Source organism: Puntigrus tetrazona, chromosome 18 (assembly GCF_018831695.1).
Source record: "Puntigrus tetrazona isolate hp1 chromosome 18, ASM1883169v1, whole genome shotgun sequence".
NCBI classification, from domain to species: Eukaryota; Metazoa; Chordata; class Actinopteri; order Cypriniformes; family Cyprinidae; genus Puntigrus; species Puntigrus tetrazona.
This window is the reverse complement of record NC_056716.1, coordinates 25612136-25639574: the sequence shown is the minus strand read 5'-3', so window position 1 is coordinate 25639574 and position 27439 is coordinate 25612136. Positions and strand designations below refer to the sequence as shown.

Here is a 27439-nt window from a genome sequence, read left to right as displayed (position 1 = left end):
ACGCTTGTGACTCATTGTTAAATCACCTCAAAGTACCCTGCAGATTTCCGGCGCAATTATCTTTGCAAAGCTCTGTAATTGTTTTGGTTTCATTTTAACAAAGAAAACTAAATTAGTGCTTCTAACTTTTACATGTAATGAGCAACATTTAAAAATCACTCGAATTACAAATAATAATAAAAAAAACAATAAATAATCAAACGTTATTTATTAGATATTTATTAAATCATACAGCTAATAAAAACATCGGTTTAAGGCAGACTAGCAGCGAGCATTAGCTGCGAGATGGAAAATAAAAACAAATAACAAATACAAGGCTGAAAGTTAAATTGTACTATGATTTAAAAAAAAAAAAAAAAAACCAGACAATAAAACCCAAATTGTGGAGCTGCAGCTGTTGAAAGAGAACGTGAAACAATCCATACTGAAACACTTTATAAAACCCTTATTCTCTCCATTTATCAGTACAGCGCAAATGGAGAAACAAAAATCCACAGGAAATTCATAGTGTGTGTTTTTTAGGGTTCATGATGAAAGTCTGTAAGTGTGCAAGTGTAAATAAGAGCGAGAAAAAAAAATATAGGGAGTGTATTTGGCTGTTTTACGCATTAGTTTTGCATGAGAAATACCATTGGTCAAATAGAGTGCAAATATCATTCAACAAGAAAAAACCCCAGTAATGATTCTCTTTAATAAAGCTTGGTTACTCAAATTCAAATTGACCTTTTTCTAAAGTGACCTTTTGCTAGTACAACCTTTGCTAAACCGTTGTACCACAGGATACAGCAGGAGGACATCACTAGCTAGACTGCTAATACTACTCCAAATATCAATAACATGTCACGCTAACACACCAGAGACGCAATCAATGTTCATCACCGCTAAGCCCCAGTAAGCTGATTAGAAATAAGTGTAATGGGTTTGTACTTAAGGCCAACACAAGCTCAGTAAGAAACATTCAGGGAAAACATTCAGTTGGGTCAACTGAGCACTGACCACGATGGTTGGCCAACAAACCCCTTTTCCTGCGTTTTGAGAAATGGATCCACCGTGCGTCCTTCGGTCCAAACTAATGGAGGGTTTTAACACTGCCGAGATGCTTTTGTGAAACTGGAGAGTGCCTGAAATAGCGATAAATCTTTTCTTGCCGTTTCTGGAATCAAATCCACATTTAATTGCTTCTCTCATTCCATGCACTGCTATGACAACCATGCTGGGAAAATCACAACATGGTTTCGGTCCTCTGGAGAGCCCAACCTCCAGAAAACATACATTTTACACACCGAAACGAGAAAGCACATGGAGATTGAGGAAATGATTGTGAGAGGAACAGTGTCTCTCATCATTATCTCAACAGTTTGAAACGACCGTTTTGAACTTCATCTCGTCTTTCTACCATTTCGTGGGTGTGGACATCTACAAAACAGGGACGGAAGCCAGTAGAGGAGGAACAGGTGATGGCTTGTGTGTAGCTGACCTGTGACAGGAAAAGGCCCCAGCAGTAAGAGTGCTCTGTGGTTCTGTGCTGTGGAGAAGACAGGGGAGATGGAGGAACACAGGAACATTACAGGAGAGCGGTTTTGGGATACAGAGGTAAGGCCCATATTCGGTTTCTGTTCCCCCTAAACAAGGGGAAAGATGGAGGACGGAGGGGTTCAGTCCTGTCTTCCTGCTCACTCGGTTTTCTTGGCCCAGGCCATGTCATCACTGCGTGGCCTCTGACCCATCAATCTCTCGATCAACCACTCCAATGTCCGCCAAAAACCCACTCTGTCCAGCGGGTAGTTCAACCACCCTGAGGGAGAGAATGACAGAGAAAGAGAAGCAGGAGTGTCAGGCACAAATGTTTATGAAGAGACATCAATGACTGTGGCTTAGTGCCGTAGGCGAGATAAGAAATGGCCAAAACAGAAAAAAAAGACTTTTGGTCTTCTAAGTAGTTATTATTATGAATGCAAGACTAGATAACTAGTTACAGATTAGCAGCAAAGACAAGACAATTGGAAGTGTGCGTGTATGTGCTATTTTTATTGAAATAATAAAAACATTAAATTAATCAAAAGCAACAGCAAGATTTCTATTATTTCACAACAATGCTGTTTTTCATTTTTTTCAACTGGGATTGATTGACAAGCATCACGTGAAATAATTTCCATTTCACCATCACAGGTAATAAAATAACCCAAAGCTAAACTAAATAATAGTGTATGTATTTAGAAAACATTACATACATAACAAATTAAATTTCAAGATTAAAGAAAGTAATCTTCACATCGTGTAATTAATGCATTATTAATATATTGAAATACATGTAAAACAGTTTTCCTGTTGATTCTTTAATATTATATATAAAACTGTCCTAAAACAATCATGCCAGAGTACTTTGAAACAGGAGTAAAACTGAAAAAGGAAAAAAGGTGAAGCACATGCTTGATGTGTAAAACCAAGCATAAAAATTCATTCCTCTCGCTGAATTACACACTTTTCCGAAAACTCGCCAGTGAGAGAAAAGAGAGAAATGCAGGAAAGAGAGAGGGAACAGTGAGAGGGCAAGGCAAGCAAAAAGGAGAGAGCAAGGACAAAAGAGCAAGACAGGAAGAAAGAGGGGAAGGCACAGAGAACAACATCAAGAAGCAGTGAGACACAGAAGCTCCTGGATGGTGACTCCCAGGGGATGGACAGAAGATCAGGCGCTAGCAGTAGAGTAATGTACACACTTACTGCTATAAATATGTAGCAGCACCCCACCCCCAGCCAGCCAGCCCGCCTCAACTCCACTATGTACACACGCACACACACACTTCTGTTGTGCTCAGACATGCATTCCATTGGGTTTTGACAAGAAAACCATTTCAACCATACACGTTTAGACGTTTAAGACAATTTAAAAGTTCAAAGCAATGACGCATGATATATCATCCAGGCCGATTAATGAGGGTCTGGCAATATTTGCTAAATTGTAGCTCCAAATTTTTTCCAATGGATATAAATGCATTTTTATTTGATGGTCAGAATGTAATCATCAAACTGTTTTCTTCTCATTCCAACAAGTTGCGTTTATGTTATATGCTATTATTGAATTGTATTAAAGTCATTAGTATCGGCTATAGGCCTCTGGATAGTGTTACTGGCTAATGTAAATTCCTTTTTAGTCAACCACTAATTTAAATGGTATAAAGTCAAAAACAATAAGTCTTAAAATGACCAATTACCGTGGTCCACTGTACTGTACCATGTTCTTTAGGAGGAGCATGACAGGAAATATCTAGTATTATCTCTCAGTATTTTTTGCTACAGTAATAAAGGGTGATTGTTTTTTTAGTACAAATATATCCATCTATCTACAGACATATACACACACACACACACACACACACACACACACACACACACACACACACAAATAAGGTTTGTTCTCACAGGTCAGCAGAGCTGAGGTAACCTATCCTTTAATAGTCAAGTAACAAAAAAAAAAACAATGCTGATATTCACAGTAACCTTGATATACTGTATTGATCACCCCTTTGTGCAAGTACAATGGTATTGTTAGAAGTACCACGTAAACACCAAGGTAATGGTATAGGAACTTGCTAATCATTCAGTACTAATGGTATTTCCACCTGACACCTATGGTACTGCCACAGTACTGTTTTCAGCGCCCCTGATTATGACATCACAGTCATCCATTGCCCTTGTATGTCTGTATATAAGGACCACACTGTTCCTCGGTCACGTCTGTGTCAGCTGTGTGTGTGTGTGTGTGTGTCTGTACCCTCTTTCAACAGTGACCCTTTTGGTGCAGGAGGAGAGCAGAACAGCTCATCATGTTTGTTTGATTTTTCATCTTTGTCAAACCCACACCACCCCCACCCCCCCTTTGCGCAAGCCTATTTGTTAGCACTGACAGCAGGTTAGCATTAAATATACATGGAGGTTGTCAGCCACTGGCACACACAAAGGCGGGCCCCGGCCCCTGGGGACTCGGGCAGGGAGGGTGGAGGAGCAGGGCTCACGCAGAGAGAGACTCCCAAGCGTGCGCGTTTGTGTATGTGTGCGAGAGAGAGAGACCCTTTCCTCTCCCTTCATCAGCGTCTCCCAGTGGGATCAGGGAGCAGCAGTGGAAAGGAAAGAGGGAGGGTCAAAAGGACCGGTCTGTGCTCTGGAGCATGCGTGCGCACACACATCTGTCGTCCGCTGGGGCGCAGGGTGACGCACAAGCATCCTCGCTCCCCTCTCTCCCAGAGACGCACAACGCATACTGAGTGCTCAAGCTATCATGGGAGTTTAATGCCTTCACACACACATACACACTTATGTGCGAACACACGCAGCTGACTTTAAAAAAGTTATTTTAACCCACTCTTCACAGCTACTGGCGATGCAGGCCACGCTCCGTGGAAGAATCCTTGCCAGATACTGTAGGTTACCATGATCAGCCACATAAAGGGCTCTCAGAGGGAGTTCACCTCCCTCTTCTGAATACAAGCCTGTACGTATTATTGTTGTAAAGATGCCTACGGGTATCTTTAAACGTATAGTTTACCCAAAAACATTATTTACTTACCCTAGTGTCGTTCCGAACCTGTGTGACTTTGAAGAATGCTTCCGCTGTTTTTGTCAATGAAAGTCAAATGACGTCTATTGTTGCTTTAGACAACATTTTTAAAATATCTCCTTTTATGTTTTGGCATAATATCAGGCCGAGTAGATAATTACAGGATTTTCATATTTTTGGATGAACTATGCCTTTAAAACAACACTGACACAAGGCTTTCACCTCATCAAGTGTACCTGTGGTGATGCAGTAGTACGTCTCATGTGGCGACACATGATGGATCCGGTGGTGTTTCCGTGGCAGCACTAGGTGGCAGTCCTGCAGTAGTGTGACCCAGCGTGGCAGGTCGAAGTAGGAGTGGGACCACTTGTGGATCTGATTAGTCATGGTTACAAAAACCGCCAACGCAAAAACAAAACATTCCCAGGGGTAGGACTCTGCAAGGGCATCTGGGAAAGTGAGGTGTAGGGAGAGATAAAGGAGCAAATGGCAAAAGGCAGAGAGAGAAAGAGAGGGGAAAAAAATGATATGCAAATTATTTCAACATGCCCTAAGCCTGTAGTAAAGTAGTAGCCTTACCCTTTAGCATGAAAAACATCTAATCAAATTGACCTTTCAACTTATCTGTATCTACTCCAACAGCAACAGAAATGTTTATAGGGAACTGAATGTAATTCAACTTGAATTCATTAAATTATATTCAATGAACATTCTGATACCATTTTCTTTTACATTTTTTAAACATTTATGATAGGAAACCATAACTGGGATGGGATAAATGTTTTCGCAAAAAAAACAACAACTTAAACTTAAAAAAAAAACCCAGAAGGACCATTAAGGTTGTCTACACAACTTGTATTTGAAGCATTCAAAGTCTTATAAATTCATATAGTTTTGTGTAAAAAACAAACATTTTGTAAAATGACGAGTAAAGGTAAAGGATGACATTTTTTTCTCCATCATAACCAACTCCTTTCATCTATTTTCCTCAATGTAAAATCACTACACAAAACAGCTTAATATGGAATGTTTTAAAATATAAATAATTAAAAAAACATTTATGAAACACCTAATACCAGGACATTCTGCTGGAATTCCACTCTTATGTTTTAAGGAGAAGAGAAAGTCATACATTTTTGGAATGTGAGCATGAGTGTAAGATGACAATTTTCATTTTTTGGCTGAGCTGCTCCAGTAACCCATGCAGTTCAAAAATGGAACTGAAAACATTTTACCCTTTTCAAACCATTTTCTCGTTTGTCGATTTCCCAGTTTTTAGGTATTTTAAGATGAATGTGGGACACACCGACGGCTCCAGGACAAGGAGTCGCACTCGGGTCACACTCATTGGTTTTAAAATAGCCACGCTGACTCACTCTCACGACACACTGGAAAAGTGAGTGGATGTGTGTGTGGATGTGTGTACCTGGTGGGTAGGAGAGGAATTTATAGGCCATGTGGGCCAGAGGCAGGATGGTGATCATGCAGTTGTCTCCATTAGTCTCTATGAAGTCATGCCGTGTGATAGCCGTCGGATCAATGTGGTGCTCCCGGAACGGGCGAATAAATGCCTGAATGGAAAGAAAGAGGTAAAAAAAAGATGGGAGGGAGCAGGGAAAGAGGTTAAGGTTCAATTGAAAAACGGGCAGGGGTGTCTAGGGCTGTGATTTAGATCCATTACCCTGCGGTAATGAATGGGTACGTCTATGATAAAGACAGTGCAGGGTCAAACTAGAAGCTACTGTTGTGTTACAGTTGGAGACTATGAGCAAGCTGCAAGAACACTGGATGTGCATTTAAAGGTGAGAAATAAAAAAAAGAAATGGAGATTAATCTAAAATATTCGGTACAGAAACCAGAAACATCCTCTACTTGAAGTTCCCCACTGATAATGATCTGAAAGCCCACAGAAAATCCATGCGAAGAACTCTTCAGAAACATCAGTCACAAAGTTCTACACATGTGACACCCTTGCATGTTTTTAAATAAAATATTTTAGCTAATTTGTTAATTCTTTCAGATACTGTATAAGAATGGATCACAATGGTCAACTGACTCGTTGATCACTAAGGTCGACTGAATTTGTTTTTGTAGCCCATCTTTATCATGTTGTACCTAAGCGGTTAAAAGATTTGCAGAGTACAATCCTTCTGCAAAAGTTATACCTTTAAAACTGATCTCCACTACCGCACCGTTACAGCCAGATGCATTTTTGAGGATCTCACTATAAGAGTTGCATTTTTAAGAGGAAAAACATTTAAAACCGCCATTTCACTGAACTTGTCTAGATGAAAACAACGTGCCTTGTGTAAGAAAAACAGAGACATGTGAAGCCTACTAATTTCTTACACATACTTCTATTTAAAAAAAACAAAATCTGTCAACTAGGTGCTCAACCTACCGTGCGACTAGTCAATGGAAAAAAATGCATGGAAGTAAGAGTGTAGCCACCACGGTTTTAACAAAAAAACCAGCACTGAAAATGCAAAAAGGCAGACTGTGCCCGGATCTGGTAGTAAGAAAGGGCTGGGTAGGGTTAGATGTTGACTGATAGACGCAAATTGGCCCGTTAGCGGTACTAGGTCCTAAATGAAAGATGACGCATGCGGCACGAGCTACACGTTACGGAGCGGAGAGATAACCTGGCATTAAACAGCACTTCCCCACGGCTTAGATCCAGCATCATGAAAAAGCATAACCCAGCAGCACCTGTCACTCACGCCCAGGAGTGCTGCTTTGAGACGGGCACCCGTCTGCGACCGTGCGGGTGTCGCAAAATGAAAGGGAGTAAGAGAAAGGATCGTATAAGCACAAAGGAAAATACAAGAATGAAGGTAATTTATTTTCCACATAAAAAGGAGGAATCGTTTGGAGCCACATTACCATAGCGTTTCAGAGACGGAGCGCGGGGGGAAAAATGTCATTATCGTGTGTTTGTGGGCTGAACTCAATCACACCTATATCTGAGAGCGCGTGGCGACACTCTGCTGGAGCGGAGAAAACTATCTGTTGATATTTCGACAATTATGTTCCCTCCTGTTCTCCTCGTTTCCTTTCCGTCTCTCTGTGCGCGAGATTAAAAGAGCGCTAAGCCCCAGACAGCACACGGCGTGCATGTCGACTCACCGGCACGCCGCGGCAAACCTGTGCCTCGCCGCCGCTAATCCCACACCGTTTAACGGCCTGCCTCGCCTCGCCTCACCCGCCTTCTGCCTAATCACGACTCACATCTTCGGATTGCCCTAGCAACCCAGCCGAAGACCGGAGCCCATCCTCCCCCACCCTTAACCCAGAGAGCACATGAGAGATCCATTTCATTTCTCTTGCCTTTTTTCCTCCTCCCTATGCTCTTTGCTCTTAAGTGCCTGTTTAATCACGGTCATTAATGATTCTCCCTCAAGTTGGTGCTTCTTGTTTGAACATGTGGACAAAAAGCCATATATATCGGTCCGCTAAGTGCCGCCTTTAATCTGCTGGTTAAGGGTCTTAAAGCGCGGCGTTCTGGATGTCTGTAAATTCCCTCGCTTTTTTTGAAGTTCGATCACTCCCAGGTGGCGGATCCTAATTATCCTCGACAGCAGAAGGATCGGCGGTGGCTGCGGAGCCGGGTGGAAACCCCTTCACGGTGGGGCGGTGTGGCCGAGCCGTTTTACAGCACAGACGGACGATGATGAAAGCGAGAGAATGCGGGGCCCTCGGCCTGACCCACAGCGGGAGCTGGACGGGCCTTTCAGATCACCTGCTCTCTACAATCCTGCTCTTGCCATATAGGACAACTCAGTGCCTCAATGACCAGCATGTAAACATTTATAGAAGCGGGGTATGAGGAGTGGGCAGTATGACCAAATCTAAACCACATCGGTTTGGTACCATAATGAACAATACCTTTTAGAAATGCTTGATTATGATTGGTCAGGTGGGACATTCTCAAGTCATTCCCAGGCAATAAATGATGTATAATGGCCGCTCATCCAGGTATTTGAAGCCAGTGGTATGGCTGTTAATCTTTTTGGAAACTATTGGAGAACAAGCATTCGGAATCGATGGAAACAATTCCAATTAGCCCACAGATAAGCAGTAAACATGATAAAAACACTAATGATAAAAACACAAGAGATGCATAGAAGGCATGGTTGGAGCAAGAGCATAACGTGTCTTATCTGCATGTGCACAGTTCAGTGTAATGATGAAGTTTACTTTAACTTTTTTGCGCAGAATGTACAAAGCAAAACGAAAGCATAAAGAAATAAGAGCATGGAGTTGCATTCATTATTATAGCAAAAGTAGTGTTTGTTTGGCCTGCTTTGAGAGCAACAATTTATTGCAAGAAACTTGTTAAATATGTAGACAACTCTATTTATCAGTAGCCTACTGTACATTCTGGAAAAGTGTAACATGCAGGACCACAGATTGAAAGTGTGACAACGAACACCACTGAATTCTCGATTCCCAAAGCCTCAAATTGATTCTTTTGGAATCGACTCCTGGTGCTTCTTTCACCTGTCTTGTTGTATCACGCGACAAAAGCATCTAATTTCATTCAAACACAGCAGCTACCATCTTGAGCCTCAGTTAGTTTAATAAAAGATTTTAAAATGGTTACTCCTCAAATCAATATTTCATGTCTGAGTTATTATTTATATGGTGAAAAGCTGTTTAATAAGTGATACATCTGTCCACTTATACATAATAATGCTAAAACGGACAGAATTATTTGTTGTTAATTAGACTAAATGCGAATATATACAATTATATGTACTCCTTTGAATTTTTTTTGTATTTAACACTAGATTATTGAGAAAACAAATATCTATCACATTCACATGAAACCACGTCAAGGTATAAATGCTATAGCACACTAATTGGAGTTGCACAGTATGAAGCGTCATACCTCCCAGTCCTATAGGTTGCCATCTCTTCAGAGCGCACATCCAGCCAGAGAACAATAGGAAAGATTGGTGTTACTCAAAGGACAGGCCTCAAACTGTGAAGATTTAATGGCTGCACTCATTGTCAAGTGTATTCTGATCATTGCTAAACCTGTATACTTGTCATTTCCTTTTGCTGTAATCAAATTTAACAGTCCGAATTTCCAGAAGTAGCCTAATAATTGGCACACGGGACTGGATTTAGCTTAGGTTAGCCATTTTTCTACTGCCAGTCTACTGCCCCCTTCCACATAATAGCACAATGACCCCTGTCAGCACAAAAACACATAAATGCTCCCAGATTCATGGCCCCTACTTGTCCGACACAGAAAGCAAGTGTCGGCTGCTTTTTAATTGGACAGCGAGGGGGTGACCTTTTCTCTGATTGGGCAAGGAGAGTGCGACCGTACTATGCATTAATGCAACCCTCCTGAGTATCCCCAGCACCCTTTGGGGTTGAGAGTGGGTGGGGTTAAGATGTGGCGCTCCAGGAAAGCGGGAAGGGTTGAACTCCCCAGGGTGGAGATGGCATTTCACACTCTCCGTTTTTTGAGCCTGGTAAACCACAACAGGCCAATAGAGCAAAAGCTGATATGAAAATTAAACAGGGTAATTTGTTAAAATCAAACAAGATACTATGCTTGGAGACTACACTGTGCATATGAGTATGTGGGAAATGCATGTGTGCCAGAAAGATGGTGCCATTGTACCTAAATGTGCCCACACACCTACAGCCAATCACATATAGACAGTTACTGAACTATGCATAGGCCTTGGTCCTTACCTTCCCAATTACTGGGATGTCCACTGAACCCCATGTATCGGCTCCCCAATGTACAATCCCAGAGGCAAAGTCTGCTGTCACTATACCAGTCACTTTGAGAGAAAGAAAGAAACTGAAGTAAAGTGACTATGAGACCCAGACAAAAAGTGCACTACAACCAGTGGCTTTCTATAGAGATAATTAAAGCAGAACTTTATTAGAAAACAAAGGAAAGACATGAACAGAAAGGTCACAGGGAACGTAAGACTTACCAATGCCAAAGATGATTTTGTAGATGTGCACTGTGGAGAAGTTGAGGAAAAGGAAGGAGAGGTTTATAACAAAGAGCGAGAGGCACAGAATCACACAGACCCACTCCTGCAGCCGTTTTCCTATAGGGACAACAAACACATAAAAGGCACATTAGTGATATGATTAGTACTAAAAAATGTAAGGGGGGGTATATTACATTTTTTTGGTTTAAATACTGTATACTGGCCTAATTCATTTTTAAACATTTTGAGATAGAAAATGGGAAAAAGACACTCTTTTGAAACTATACATATGGAGAAAAAAAATAAAAGAAGTCTACCTTGTTGACTATTCAGTAATTGAATGAAAAGTTCACCATAATAACTCTCATCAGGTGTTAAATGCAACAAGGAAAAAAAAAAACCCTAAGAATAAGTGCCATCTTTTGAATATAATTAATTCTCCTTAGTAACAGTATATTTAACTGCAATGTCCACTGTGAGGTCACAGACAGCAGCGAACTGACATCTCTCAAAAGCAGAAAAGGTCATCGGGGTTGGCGGACAGGAGACGAGCTGAACGTGTGTAACCGTGTGTGTGTGTCCCATTATCTCGTGTGCTCAGGAGTAATCGATTAGACTTGGACAAGTTGTAGGTAGAGGCGAGGGTCAGGATCTCTTGCGATGGCGCGTTTGCCTGACACAGCTAAACGTCCCAGGTCAGGGCAGAGGGCACTGATGGAGGGACCACAACGGGCACTGTTCAGACCACCATGACAGCAACGTGGCACGGCGGGCGGCCGTGGAGGATGATTAAAGTGCTAATGCATTATTCACAACAGAGTAGAGAATTAGTCTATATGGACACCGACCACATCTACATGTCCCCATCTCTCCACAGCCTACATTCAATCTCCATTTTTAAAAACTTGCATATTCAGTTCTAAACCGCATTCGACCACGTCTGATTCTTTCCCTCTTTCACTGTGACTCTTTCTTCCCGTTCCATCGCTCTCTCCTTTGCTCTCCTGTTGGGCGGATGTGGGCACGGAGAGGCACAGTGGACTCAGCTCTTTTGAAAATTTAATGCCATTAGAGGAGCCGTCCTGAGTGGATTGGGAACGTGAGGAGGTTGAGAAGAAGATATTGATGACAGCTATTTATAGCGCCTCAGTGGGCCAGCCAACACCGTGTGCCTGAACGATGGACCACAGTTCTTATAATGCACTCATAATTCTGTGTTATATTTTGTGCAGTTAAGAGAGCACCAACCTATGGAATCCTTGTATCCCACAATGCACAGGTGCAGACTTGAGTTCAATGGACTGTAAAATTGTTTTCTGGATTAGTGTGAAAGCCTTCTTTTGAATTCAGTTGTGCACCAACAAATCCTGGGTCTCAGCTAAAATAAACTATCACACAATCTGTGGCTGCTGTGAACTGCCTTTGAATTTGTATGTTATGCTTTATTGTTCTCATAATTTTTAGTGAATCACTTTTTTTTGCACAATTTTATTTTTGCAGCAATTGCAGAAAATTCAACAGTAAAATGTTTTGATTTGCCATTAACAGTAAATAACTTTGGGTAGACAGACTATATATATATATATATATATATATAATTTATAAAATCATCATAAAATTTTATTTAATTGTACTTGCAATAAAAGTAACTTTTTCTGGGGTCCTATAAAGTACTACAAAGTTTGCCCTGAAAAACTAAAAATTCATCTTTTTATTCTGCCATTTTTATTGGTGTTCAAAAACACAGCGTACTGACAAATTGAACAGAATTGTAAAGTATTACCAAATATATCACATTTGATGTCAATTGCAAGCTCACAACTTGTACAAATTATATCTTAATTTTTATTTTGAAATATGATTGCTGTGATGCTTAAAATTCAATATACCAGTATCAAACTACTGTAAACACCATCAAGAGGTGGGTGAATAAAATTCTGGTTCTGACTCATGTCGTACAGTAATGAAAAGTATGTAAGTAAAAACACCTGTTTCTATACACCAGTGAATATATATATATATATGAACAGATGATATAGGGTGATGGCACAATGAATTTTGAAGTTGGACTTAATGTGGTAGCTCAACAGGAAGTGGAGGGATGAGAAAGTCCAGGTGCAGCACATCCAGGTGTATGAGGGCTCAAAACTAGACCTAGCGCTCTTTTCTTTACAACAATATCACAGCACCCAAAAAATGTGGTCTCAAAATCTGAATGAGGTTTGCAGGAAAGTGCTTTTACAGTAACTCATTTTTTCATAGAGAAGCAACAGCTCTTTTGACAGAATATCACGGAAAGGAAAAGTGGGAAAATAACTACCGCTGATCAACACTTCACATGACACCATCTATGAGAACTTCCAAAATTATTCAGAGACAGAAACCTGAAATTAAAACTAAAAAAAAAAAAAAAAAAAAACCCACAACAACATTTACCCACTCCAGCACTTGCGTCCTCGCTTTCCTGCCTTTTTTCTTTCTCACACAGACATGTGCGTACACACTCTCTCGCAGCAGTGGGGCCGCTGTCAGGTGATCAGCGTCAGTCCTTGGATCCTCCTGCTCCCCGGTGAGGGCAGAAACTAGGCCAGGCCTCGACAGAGCCGCCGTCGCCGCGCGCAGCCAGGAACACCGTCCCCCTGTCCACGGGACCTGAGCGGCGCGCTCATTAATACAGTCCTGACAACAACGTGCTCCCCTGCAACCCCCTGCACCATCGCTCACACCCGCAGCCCCCTTTCCCGCTCGCTGGCGTGGGGAATTAACCTGGGAGGGGCGGGGGAAGGGTAGGGGGTGCTAATAGGCTGAAATTAATCAACGACGCCTGATTCGACGCAGAGGGGCGGCTGGAGTGCCAAACAACGTCCGTGAATGCTAATGGCGTTCTTGCTCTCTCGCTCTGTCATAATGTGCGCAAGTTTCTGCGGCAGGCTGTAATATGCCGTCGTCCATCCTCGAGTTTCGCCGAGCTTCTCCTGTATGTAAGCATGGTTATGCAGCTTGAGGCAAAAAACCTAGCGAATCTTTCCGGGGTAAGCCATTTTTGTTCAACGTCACTGTAAATTAAAAAGAAAATGCTGGTTCAGAGGGATCATTCACCCAAATATGATCCATGTAACGTTACTCGTAACGTCCTCATGACCTTCCAAATCAACTTATATTGAAAACAAAATAAATATGATTACAGTAAGTGAATAGGACAGTAAGGCTCCAAAAATGACAAAAAGGATAGTTTCAGTTAACTCCACAATAAGTCAATCTACTTCAACAGCTAATCCTATACAGCAACCTTAAAAAAATGTTCAAAAACAAAATTCTAAAGATGGCTGAGCACTCCGACGCACCATATCAGTGAAAATGAAAGCCAACAGGAACCAAGACAGCTTAGTGACCACCATTCTTCAAAATTTCTTCTTTTAAATGTTTCACAGAAAGGTTTGGAATTACATGACTCTTTCTTTAAAAGTCCAATTAAAGTCATGAAATACTACGTGTGTGTTTTCTGAAGAAACACAATGGAATTGTGTGACAGACAGACCAAAATGTAAGTTGTTGTCCTCTACAAATGCACATTTCTGTGCTAGCTCATTAAAATGAGCAGAATAAAACGAATAAAATGAGAACTTTTCAATGAATCAGCTGATCCGGTTCGCAAATTTGGTCTTGAATCTTAAAACAGACTGATTCCGTTCTCAAGTTAGGCTCATAGATTAAAAGTCCACTTGATACTTTACAATCTTTTCAACGTTTAAACTCTCCACCTCATTCAATGTAATTACATAGAAAAAGAGAAAGGTATCACTTCACTGGAAGCATCCTGCATTGTGTCCTCCTGATAGTCATATAAGTTTTGGAAAGACTTAAACGATGGCAGTTTTCATTTTTGGATGAACTAATCCTGTAATAGATGAGGATAGGCAAACTTTTACAGCTCTAACAAACTGATGGGACTTCTGATAGGACGCTTAGATCCCATGCCGAGTCGGGGTGAGTTCAGATGAAAAGGGGTGGGGTGCGGGGGGCGTGGTGGTGGTTTATCACCTGTCACGCTAGCAGAAGTCAGTGAGTGTGAACAGTGTGTGTTGTTTGTGCTGTGGAGAGATGGGTGTTTTTTCTGTCTCTATCCTCGACGAACAAAGGGCTCTTTTCTTCGGCGGGCTCTCCTGATGGGGCTGCAGTGGTGCGCGGGCCCCTCTGTTCTCAGCGCAGCCGCGGCACTGAAAGAACGGCTCTCACCTCCTCCGGAGAGGCAGACAAAAAGCAACTCAGAGACTCAGAATAGCAGCCTTTCAGAGGGCCGGCCACGCCACAAAGTCCTGCCAACATGCCATGACTGAGCCATTCTCTACCCCACTTCACCTCCCCCCCAACAATGCCAAGGGCATCTACATGTGGGCAAAAAGGAAACGGTATTGATTTAGGAACATCAAATGCTGGCCAGGAAAATGAACCTCATATTAGCACACACAATTATATTTAGCGGGATACATAATGGCACAGACGCACACACACATTGTCCCCTTGCCAGCTCTCTGTAGGCCTGTCTTCAGAGGGGACTTTGGGAAAGAAGGGAGAGACAGGAAAAGTGGGTCATACATGGCGAGAGGAAGAGAAAGAGAGTGAGAGAGAGGGAGGTAGAATTCCCCTGATCAGGACAAATGGATCAGTCACAGGCCTTGTTGCTTTCATCTGTTCTCAGTGGACAACTCAACCTGGGACACACACGCTAACACATGTACCCAGACACACTCACACACACACTTTGTGCCATACAATGCTCTATGTTATTTAAAAAAACAGCCAAGTATGTGAGGACTGATAGACAGTGTTTTTTTGTTACAAAAGAGACAAAAACATTTTGGACTGGCTGAACAAAAAAGTTCACCACCAGGGACGAAAGTTGATTACTAGGGATGTTAATCATAAAAAAGAACAATTGTGACTCTTATTCCTTAAGGATAAACAAATATTGAAGAAGTACTACTTTTAGGGAAGCAAATAATTCTATTCTGTAATTCTACTCCGTAGGTCAGTGAGCCATGCGGAACAACTGAGTGAGGAATTAAGACTTTAAAACTGTATTGGGAGGCATCTTGACCAATTCATGAAATCACTGACTACTGTTTGCAAATCAGAAAACACAAAGAAATAAAAAGTAGGGGTCTATTTACTCAATGTAGATTATAAACTAACAACACAGGGAAACTGTACATACTACAATGTTCAGGAAACATAAATTACTGTTCAAAAGTCCAGGGCCAGTATAATTTTTTTTGTAGTAAATTAATATGCAAATTTATCCAGTAAGGATACATTAAGTTGATTAGACGTGATATAAGCGTAATACAGTGTAATAACACAAAATGTGGCATCAAATCAGCATATTAAAATAATTGTATATGCTAAAAATGAGCTTTGCTATCACAGGTGTAAATTACTTTATAAAGATGTTAAAATAATTTTGTTATTACGCAGTATTAGTTTTACTGTACTTTCTATCAAATAAATGCAGCCTTAGTGTGCAAAAGAAACTTTTCAAAAACAAGAAAACTTTTGTAAGGTTTTTTTTTTTCTAAACAAGGAACCTGTTTTCAGTTCCCATTCTTCCAAGTTACTACCATTTTTAAAGAGAGAGAGGTAGGCACATTTATACGTTTATGTGAGTGTACCCAGTCAGACCGACCCTGATAAGGGCCACAGATGACAGGCTTAGGAAAGAGCGACCCTTGAGACCACCCACACACACACACACACACACACACTACCTTTTAATATCTCCAAATCTCCAGAGTGACGAGTGCTGAAGGTCACAACGAGAGGTTGTACGCAATCAGTCAGTACAGACAGATCGAAACACATGTCATCCTTGTAAACTCAAAATCATGTTTCTCACATCTTTACATTACGAACTAGAATCCCAACCTCTGACCTCAGGAACGCAAAGAGTTAAGCAGGTTTATGGCCTTTAGATTGAAATTCATTAATAAGGGAGAGAGGGATTAAAATGCAGAGAGTGGATTTTAAATATTGAAAATTCACAGCGGAGCCACTTCACAGAGAACTCCATACTAAATACAGCACTGATTGAGGACGGCGCGGGAAGGGCCGCGTTCAGAAATGGAATTTAGATAATAGTAATTATACGGCTCACCCACTGTCCCTGTCCCCAACTGCCACAAACCACCTGAATTCACACAGAAAGCTGATGGAGAACTCCATCAAATATTAATAACAGGCTGTGTGGTTCCAGTCCAAATGTATTTGGGCGCCCTGGTATGCTTCTATGTGCGTGTAGGCATGCAAAAGAGACAATTTTCTGTGTGTGCCGTTAACATCCTGCTGCATTTGAACCCCCCCCCATCCCAAAAGCACTTGAATGCGTGTGTGTGTGTGCTATTGAGTGAGTGAATCCGGTTTTGTATCATGTATACAGCTGAGGTCCTAATGCATTTAGCTGCCCTGGTGTGTGTATAATTGAGAAGCCCAGCAGGAGAGGTTGCAGGTAGCCAGGTTCCCCTCCTCCTCGTCTCTCCGTCTCCCTCGCTTTTCTTCTCTCCTTCTTTCCCCTCGAGAGCCCACTTGGCTTTTGTTTACGCTGCCGGTGTGCAGTTCATGCTGGACAGAGTGGCGCAGTGAAAACCAGAGCAACACTATATGTTTTGCGTCACATAGTGAGTGCCAGATTCTGCTCCGGCCAGGGTCACAAGACCATCTCAGGTGTGTGACCGGGATCTAACCATTCAAAACCTTGAACCTGTGACCTTTTGACCTCTGGGTGAGCATATGAGAGCCGCAGACACTCGGCAGGCATGACTGGGTCAACTTAGCGTAAGTTTGATGGGAAGAGAGGATAAATTATACAGCAGGTCAGACTCCACTGAGTAAAGAACCTTAAATGTACATGCAGAAAGAAATGAAAAGCATAAAAGATTGGGCTCTGGTGCTGCCAGGGGGCAGTGTTGGCCTGGCAGTGGGTCGGTCCCAATAAGATTATATGGCTAAGCAACTTTTTGTGTTTGATTGGGCTGGTGTGAATGAACTTCAACAGGAACCGGGTTAGAAATGTAATAGTTCTGCAGTCAGAAAGTGACTGTGAGATTAGAGTAGCTGCGCACCCAGAGGTGTTCAGCTCTCTAAATCAGTGAAAGCTGCATCCAGCAGCTTTAGCAAGAAAAACTGTGGTCATCAGACTGCACAGACCATTAGCTGGAGTCTGCAGTTTGCCACAGGAGAGGACAGAATCTGCAAGAAACGAAGTGTAATTTAACAACCGACACTCAGGAAAGTCTGAAAGTTTTGCTACTTCTTGAAAAAAAATATTTCGTAGTGGTATGTATCAACACGAAGATTTCTGTTCTTTCAATCAGGAATCTTTGTATGACTTTCTTATTTCTGTGGAACACGAAAGACGTTAAGCAGACAGTAAAGATTTGCTTTCCCATACAGTGAAAGTGAATTGCGAACAGGGCTTTGCATCATTAAAGCAATCTGTCAAGATCACAAAAAAACATTTAAATATTCAAACGCACTAATGGAATTTCAGAGCGGTGGCAGAGGGAGAGACACTGGTCCATAATAAAGCTATTGTATGGCTTCTGAAGACTAAGTACAGTGCAAAAATCCAGTTGAAGTCCCTAGTCACCATACAGTAAGATAGTCTGAAAATTGTGATGAACATCTGCTTAAAGTATGGGTTTTATAGAAGAAAGTCAGAGAAGTACAGTTTTCACATTTTGGCTTCTGTAACAAAACTGTACATAGGAATGAACACATACAACTTCTTATAATACAACTGAAACTTTTGATCTAGTCATACACTACTGTTCAAAAGTTTGAGGCAGCAAGACAATTTTTTGGGTTACATTTTATATTAAGGTGCCTTTGTTAAAGTGTAATTACACATTTAAGCGTCGAGTTATATTAATTAACTACATGTAACTACATACGGTTAGGATTAGGGTTTGGCTTAGGGTTACTTGCATGTAATTATGCATAATTTATTGTCATTGCACAAGTAAGTACATGTAACGTAACAAGGACACCTAAAAATAAAGCTAACTTTCTATTAATGCTTTTTTTTGTTCATTTATGCGGTAAAAACACCAGCAGAAACAGTAACACTGTGAAATATTCCAATTTAACAGAACTGATTTCTGGATTAATATATATTACTATAATTTATAATTTTAATGGCAAAGCTGAATGGCAGTCTTCAGCGTCACATGATCCTTCAGAAATTATTCTAATATGCCAATTTGGTGAATTAGAAACCATTTTTATTATTAAAAACTGCTGCTTAATTTTAGTTTTATTGATATTTATTTCAAGATAAAACAGATTACTGGTCACAAACTTCTGAATGATGTATGGCGTGCATGTTCGTTCATTCTTTTTTAATTCATCGAGGCAGTCTTCTCATTCAGTTTTTTACTGCACAGTTAAATCATTAAGTTTTTATTATGCATTATAAAAAGTCTTCTAATCCAAGCAATTGATTTACACATTATCAGAGTGATGGAAGACTGTGGGTGTGTTTGGATGTGTTGTAAAGTATGTGGTGCAGTGCAGTGCAGCAGGACTGAAGGCAGGGTTATGCTCAGTGTCAAGCAGACGTGTCTGGTGTCTCATTCTACTCCGTGACCAGGTCTCTTCTCTGTGCTGTAACACACACCTCTGGCCCCATGCCACAGACCAGAGAATTTGCCTACAAGGCAGCAAGCCGAAAGATCAACTGCTTCCTTTTGGCTCAGGCTCTTTTGTAACTTTTATTTGGTCCGTGGAAATGTTGCAGCATCTCTGTTGCTAGCTTACTATTAAACAGATAACTGGTGCAGAACAATGGACGTACGCTTTACTGTGGCTGACGACTTATAACTTACTTTGAATGTTGGAAACAGCTGTACTGCTTGATATTTTTGTGGAAACAGAGATAATTATTTTCAGAATTCTATATTTTTTCAGACTAATTTGAATTTTTTAGAACATTATACATGTTTTTACTAACACTGAAGCATTGTTGTTGAATTCAATAAAAAAAACTAAAAATATACAAAACCTTTTTAATGTTGGTGTATTTTTGTATTTGATGTGAAGAAATACAACAGTGCTTATTCTGCTAGCACATCTGTGTGAACATCTGTATGATCTGACGTCATATGTTCACCAAAAAGCACCTTGGGAGCAGACGGTAAAAAGTTAAAAAAATAGTTAAGAAAGTTTCCAAATGCTCATTAGAGCCTCTTTCACTTTACCTACTGTACCTCCAGGTGAAGTTAAAAGACCGATGAAACAGCAACAGCATTCAGAGTCAGTCGGAGATTAGATAATCAAGAAAGAGTGATAGGGGAGTGAACCTAAGATCACAGGGTTAAAGGTGGACATAGCAGCTGCGACCTGAAGACACTCAGTGTGAATTTCTTGAGTAAATTTCCATGTCCAAAGCCACCAGATGCCCTCAGACTAGGGCAAAAGGTCACAACTTAAAGTGACAAGAAAGCAAACAGCTGGATTTCAAGGGGTCTCTAATTAAGAAAAGCCAAAGTTATAATAGTAAACAAATTCTCTAATTTAAACAATGTAAGGAGCTTGAAATATCATCTTGTTGTGATGTTGGGTGCCAGAATCAACATAATACAAACAAAAAAACTACGACAGCATAAAATGAGCGGATTAGACAGAAATCACCCAAAAATGCTTGAATCTAAACACTTCTTATTGCTCTGGTATTATCTTATGTTGTTAAGGGCATGTTTAATGTTTTATTGCATCTCACGAATATTTTTCACGAAAACGTTTATGAAATGATATCTTTGTGCATGCGTGTAAAACAACAAACTGACTGACTATTAATACAGAATCAAGTTTGTAATCATTGTTGTAATTAATTGCAGCTGGAATAATAGTTGCCTGCTGAAACTGAAATGTACACATCATCATGACTAGATAGACACAGTGAGTCTTTATTATACACGTTAGATGTGATTCACCTCATAGTAACAATCCTGTCAGATCATCCATTCTTGGAGTGAGTGGACACTTCGGCCGATCGGGTTTGTCTGTTAAAGTTAACCTTTTCGACATGTTTCAGTGTTGTTTTTGCTCAGCCACGTCATGGACGGCGAGCGGTGTTTGGGTGATGACTGAATGTGGTGACTGAGCAATTCAGACGCCACATTGGCTTATGTGTTAAGAAGAAGAAGAAGAAAAAAAAAAAATCACAGCTACTTTATGCAGGCTGTGTGCAGTTTTACTGTTTTGAAACCTATATGGTAGTTACACAGCCTTTAGACCTCACCTCAGAAAAAAGCCAAGAAATTTCAGATTTGAAATATGGGACCTTTAATATAAAGCAAAACCGTTGATAATTTCATCAAAATAAAACAAAAGCTTTCTTTGTTTCCAGGCAGAAAGAATTAAGAAAAGATTAGTGTTCCAGAATTGCATCAAGTTTCACATTAACCTCAAAGCCTGCATGTGGAAGAATCAATTTATTTTCAAACAGGTGTGTATGTATAACAGGAATGTATCTCCGAGTGGACTGTTATGGCGGAACAGATTCAGACACAAAGAAGAGTACCGCTCCTGGTGTGCAGTGTTGACACATTGTTGGCTTATCTGCAGGATTGCTACCATAAATAAATAGCGTTGTTTGACCGCTGATAAGCTTAAAATCACATTCGCACTTGTAGGTCAGTGTGTCTATAGTGCCGTCCACCCATATTTACAGCTTGAATTATTCACCTTTCCGCAACGGTTCAAGCTTTTCTGTAGTCAAGACATCAGCCTGCCACAAATAAGAAGAGACTAAACCAATTGGAGTCAAGATCGCTGACTGCATAGGAAACTAGATCTTGCGATGTAATACTATATTGATCTCTTTTTCTCTCGAACACATACTCTCAAACACACGGCAAGCGCCCCGGTAACCAGAGCATGGCGGCTGGCAGAGGCGATGGGGGAAACAGAAAGTAGCCTGTAAATCCTGTTTACTTTGCGGCGAATCTGTAAAGTGGGATAAGAAGCACAAAGAGCAGTCAGTGGTGCATGACACGCAGACATATGGCGGGGAGAGGCGTCCAGCTGTTTCGCTGTCCTGGGGTTACAGTAATGAGCCGGAGGCTTCATTGAGCAGACTGAAGCCTCATCAATCCCTTTTCACCAGTAAGCCTCAACACTTCCAAACGCCATTCCCGCTCACCTCATCGCAGGCACAAACCAGCCTCAGACAAGCCTCCGGAGCGTCTGCTTTTAGCATCCTTGACATTATATTCTGTGGCTCAACCCTCTGCTCTCCATGGTCTCTCCAGACGGACCACAGTTCAGCATCAGCTCATGCCAGCTGAATTCCATCAGAAGAAGTCAAGGGTCTCTCAGGTAACCAAACCATTGGATTCCAAGTCTGTGGCACTTTTTGTGGATAAAGGATGGTATTAAAGGTAATATACAAGAGCTTGAGGTGGACAAGACTGTTTGGGGTGGCGGGGTGGTGTACTTAATTCAAGAATGGTAACCACAAGGTTGGATACCTGCAAGAAGCAAGCCACAAGTCATTACCATTTTGGAACCATGTGGCACCAATCTATGGCGTAAAATGTTGCAGAAACAAATTCTTATGGTTCTGGTTCTGTGGAAATAAATAACCTGAAAAACCTAAGATTTAAAGTTTTTAATGAACTGGAATTATATTGGTCAAGTGTAAGTAAACACACTTACATTCAATTTATCTACTTCTCTTCTGTGCAAGGCCTTCATAAATTTTTTTTTTCAAAGTAATCAAAAACATACTTGTTTTACCAGTTTTTTTTACAAAAGTAATTTAATTGTACTATTTCCTTGAAATTGCGATCCCTGTTTGCTAACATTTAAAACATTTAAATCTGAATCAGCAATAATTCAGGGTGCTTTTCTTTGTCTTAGAGACTAGTTCTTAATAAAGGACATTTTTAATTAACCAAATTGATTAAAAGTGACACTAAAGACATTTATAATGTTACAAAAATATATTTCAAATAAACACTCTTCTTTGAACATTCTGTTTAGGATTCATCACAGAACATGTAGAAAAATAATGGCAATAATAATGTCATGTTTCCAAATCAGCATATCAGAGTGCTTTTTTGAGGACTGTGCCACTGAAGACTAAAGTAATGACTACTAAAAAACTCTACCACTACAGGAGTTAATTCAATTTTTAATTGAAATATCGTTTCACAATATTACTGTTTGTACTGGATTTTTGATCAAATACCTGCAACCTCGGTGACCCTAAACAACCCCAAACTTTTGAAAGCTAGTGTTTCTGTAAAAACAAAATTGAGTATGTGTAAGAACATTAGATGACACCGAGGTAAAATCTTGCAATACTATGAAATATTATTTTTCTCCCAACCACAATCCTGTATGTCATGGACGATAAACTTTAAAAGTGTGGTAATTACAACTACAAACAGCATGCAAACCACAGCACAAGCAAAACAACAATCCCAGCGTACTTTCCTTGAGAATCCCACAGATAAGCCTCTCCGACATGCACTTCACAGCTGGTGGATACTAAACTCGACTGAGCTCATCCAAAAATCCCATCCACAATCCCACCCAACACCCCCATTCACAGAGAGGAGCATCACAACATTATCTTATTAACCTCGCAAAACTTCTCTCAAACGTTCTCAACATGGCCAAGTAATTTACATGCTGGACGTGCCGGTGGTAGCATATGCTTAACGCGCTGGGTGCATTGCCAAAGAAAATGGAGTGGTCATTATCATTCTTAATAGCATTTTGAGTTAAATCGATGTAGTTTTAATTGCTGCTGCAAACTACAAGCGTCCCATGACACAACAAGACTGCTTTTGCAGCTAGAGGACAGTGGAGGGGGACTTTCAATGCTAAATCTTGTTTTAGTTGGGGGTAGAAGATGGCATGGTGGGGTTGGGGGTTAAAGGCTTTTCCTAACGCTGCTGATCTCCGGCTCATGATGTGCAGAGATGGAGCTGTTTTCCATTAAGCCAGAAGTGGAATGAAGTCAAATCTGAAACATGCATTAATTTGTTTATTTGGTGTTCCGTGTCAGACTCCCCACAGCGGACACAGGTCAAATAAAAAAATATCAACGAAAGCACAGCTTGTTGACGATGTCAAGTAGCTGGGAACATAACAGACTTCTGCTGTCATTCTAGACGATTGCTTGCTTGATTTTTAAGATCATTGTAAAACTTTTAATATTGTTCTATTTATTAACAGCATTAGTTGTTGACATGAACTAATGAAGAGAAATGTATAAAAGCTGTAGATTTGTAACTGTAAAATTGTATTTAGACCTAACCTATCATGACCAAACAGCAATTGGCTTTAATTTAAGTAAATGTTAACAAACATTGATAAATACTGTAACAAATGTATTGCTCATTGTTAGTTATTGCTATTATTGCAGAGCGGATGGAACCTTATTGAAAAATGTTACCATAATAACTGTATAGATTTTGTGAAGAATACTTTCTCTGCACAGCAGGTACAAGTCATTCAAATTAAAAGATATAATTACACTTATCTGTGTGAAAATAAAATATTATGGAATAGCCAACAACTGACCATGACTTTCCCATACATCCCTGATAATAAATAAAAGAATATATAAGAATAATTCTTTTCCAAAGTGAATATGCATAGACATTTGTAAAAATGAATACACAAAATATGAACCATAAAGGTCTTTAAGTCTATAAATATGTAACTGTTGTACAGCAAATCATAAACATTTCACCCAAAACAAATATGTCATCATTTACTCAAAGCAGAATGTCACAATTCACTTTCATTTTAAAGAAAAAAGATGAACTGAAAGGTGACAGACTGACAAATGCTTTGTATTCCAATAAAGAAAAAAAGTAAAAAAGGTCTTGATAAATGTGAGGGTCGTGAGAAAATAACGACTGAATGTTCAGTTTTGACTCTCGTTCTTCACATTTTGCGACAGATACACTTTCTAGTGTCATTTACCTCTAAGGGTTTAAACGCAGTGTTACAAGTTTTACAAAGTAGCAAATACACAATACACTCAACCCATAACTAGGAACTATTATATGTGCAGAAGGATGTTATACAAGCACCAACATTCATTATAGTATGTCGATGTTATTCATGCGTTGCTGTCACGTATTATTGATCTGAAACTGACCTCTACACACCAAGCTGCACGTAACTTTTCTGTGCGCGCGCGTGCTTTACCGGCCTTTATGTGGCCCGATGCTGCTGCATCTTGAACCATTAGAAAAGCGACTCATATAAACACACATGTGTTTAATTACACCCGATTTGCTTGTCTTACCCGGAGAGTAAAGCTTGGCGAGCTGTCGGGCCCCGGCGTGCTGCGGTCCCCAGCGAGGCGCGGTGCTGCGTGCAGCCGCCCCATGTTCATTCCCGTTCGGATCCTCCTCTGCCATAGACCGATGCCTGATCTCCGTCTCTGACAGTAGCGCCGCAGCCATTCTCCCTTATGATGGCCAGTTTTCAGAGAAAATGCATTAATAATGACGCTGTATCGTGCATTTAGTAACTAATACACAGGGGTTTAGGTTTAGCGCTGAATGACACACCTTTCCTAGTAAGCCCACTGAGGTTCCTACTTTAGTGAAACACACCCGGAACTAAAATACGCACGAACTGCCTGTCTGATACTTCGCTAGAATAAACAGACACGTTATAATAATTATAGTTTACCTTGTTTCATCTCATGAGCTAAATGACTGATAAATATTGCTCCTCTCAAGGCATCCGACACCGGTCTTTAAACTGTCCGATAGCCAGAAGAAAGTGAATATTTGCAAAACTTTTCTTGTGCTGTGTGGTGTTCTTAGGGAGAGTCGTAAAATGAATGTTTGCATTGTGACCCGAAACAATCGTTACAGTCACTGGCTGTTGCTCTCGGAGGATTACTATAATTGACAAAAAACATAATATTTCAAACGTTTACTAAAGAATTTGTCCTGTATGTGCGGTTGTACAGGTGTTGATCGTGAAATGTTATGATCGTACAAAAATGCGCGGTATTTTATGGATGATCCCTAACAGATCATGCGAGTCTATCATAAGACTTTTGAGACGCTGATAAGAGAAACAAACATCTTGAAGCGAATGTGTTTGAGTGCACACGACTACTGTACTACCTGTTGATAAGAAATAGATAAGATAATCATATTATGTCATGTTTATGTTAATCTGATTAATTATGTGCTACTGAAACGCTCAGTAACAATATAACACAGAATAATATATCACTGTATAATAAAATATTTTTTGCTTTTTGTCAGATTTAAAATATAATATAGGCTAATTAATAAAACCAACAGAACAAAAACAAAAAACAAATTAACTGTATACAGCACACACATGCATTTGTAATTGCATGTACATGATTGAGAAGATTACATTTTATTAATTTGCTAGCTAATTGTCTATTAAACATTATATAATGTAATGTTGAATTTTTTCTTAAAATGTATTTTAGAGAAAATCTATCTCGTCATATTGACAGTCCTTGGGATGCTAAATGTCTATGTGGGGGTCTGTATAACCCACTGAGAATGTGAAGATTAGCAACGCCTAGACAGACAGATAGATTGGTTAACTAACTGGCTAACTTAATCATATCCTTATACATTTTAAATAATTCTACCCCAAAATAGAAATGCAGTTTCAAAAGTTGCCCTATTTGGAAATCTCCAAATAATTTTAATTTACCCTTAAAAAGCACATGCTCGTGATACAGCGCAGATTTGATACACTAGTGCAGTACAGTACACTGAAATACTTAACTGAAACACCAGTAGCCTATTAAGGGCATATTTCGGTGCTATTGGGTATTTGTGGATGAATCTCATGCTATAGTTTTCAAGTATTTAGGAGTTACTCAGATGGTGCGCTGAACCCTGTTTCCCAAGCGGACAGGTTCAGAGGCCCCCCGGGGCCCGTAGTGTATCGATGCGTTCCGATGGCTGATTTCTGGGAACAGCACCGACCTTCTGTCCAGCTCAAGTTATGAGACTCAGCGGCCGAACCAGCTGCTTAAACACATGGATGCAATTAAAGCAGAAACTGCAATGGTAAAAGAAGAAACCGTACTTTAAATAGACGTTTCTGCCCTTACTCAGTGAGTCACAGGCACTAAATCATCTGATAATCAGTGTTGGGTTTTGCTTTCCTTACAGCAATCATAATACAAAATATTCAGTGAAATTCGCATCACAGTTCTGCATTGTGATTATCCATTTTTTTTTTTACATTATATAGGATGAAATCTTTCCCTTTAAAACCTGATGAATACATTTGATGAAGTATACCAATGGCAGTCGCATTTTTCCCATGATTTTTTCAGATCAGCATATTTTACAGTTGAATTCATGTGACTGGGAGCAGTGTTAAAATCACCATATAAAATTGGCAGAGATTCAAGTCTTTGATTCAGATCCTCTTGCATTGAATTAAACACTATGAAAGCAGCATGAATCATAGTTTGTGATGCAATATCGACTCACTGTTCTCCTCTCCTGCAGATGAATCACAGTAGACTGAAATTTGTATAAAATTCATTAAATAAGTTGTTACCACTTTAACATCTATAACAATATCCACTGCAAATATTCCCATTATTATTATTTAATGATATCTCTTAATGTAAAAATAAACTAAGCACGTTCATACCCGTCCAAGAGTTTTCATCATTGTCATTATAGTTTTTTTTGATGCAAATTATCTTTGTTTTATGAGCAGCATTACTGTAGCTCGCAGATATTTATTGTTAAATAGAAAGCATGACAAGAAGAATAGAGCTCACACAGCATCAGGGGAACGGAGCCACTCTAAGGAGTTCAGCCGCTTCAATACGCTTTATCTGCGCTTTGAAAGAACACTCACTTCAGAT

At 40.2% G+C, this 27439-nt stretch overlaps 1 protein-coding gene across 2 annotated transcripts; it reads right to left on the bottom strand.

The window, feature by feature from the left end:
* Positions 1-203: 203 nt before the first annotated feature.
* On the bottom strand, positions 204-25362 carry si:ch211-212o1.2 (uncharacterized protein LOC492735 homolog). Of its 2 annotated transcripts, none has more exons than XM_043216491.1 (7): positions 25240-25362; positions 24848-25012; positions 10519-10638; positions 10268-10359; positions 5982-6126; positions 4792-5004; positions 204-1795 (listed from the first exon to the last, which is right to left on the bottom strand). In XM_043216491.1, exons 1-7 carry the CDS (start codon positions 25247-25249, stop codon positions 1674-1676), a joined length of 867 nt encoding a protein of 288 aa, XP_043072426.1. In that variant the 5' UTR covers positions 25250-25362; the 3' UTR covers positions 204-1673. The 2 variants fall into 2 exon arrangements, with proteins under 2 accessions (XP_043072426.1, XP_043072427.1); XM_043216492.1 differs by lacking the exon at positions 25240-25362 and adding an exon at positions 25116-25132.
* Between the last annotated feature and the right edge of the window lie 2077 nt (positions 25363-27439).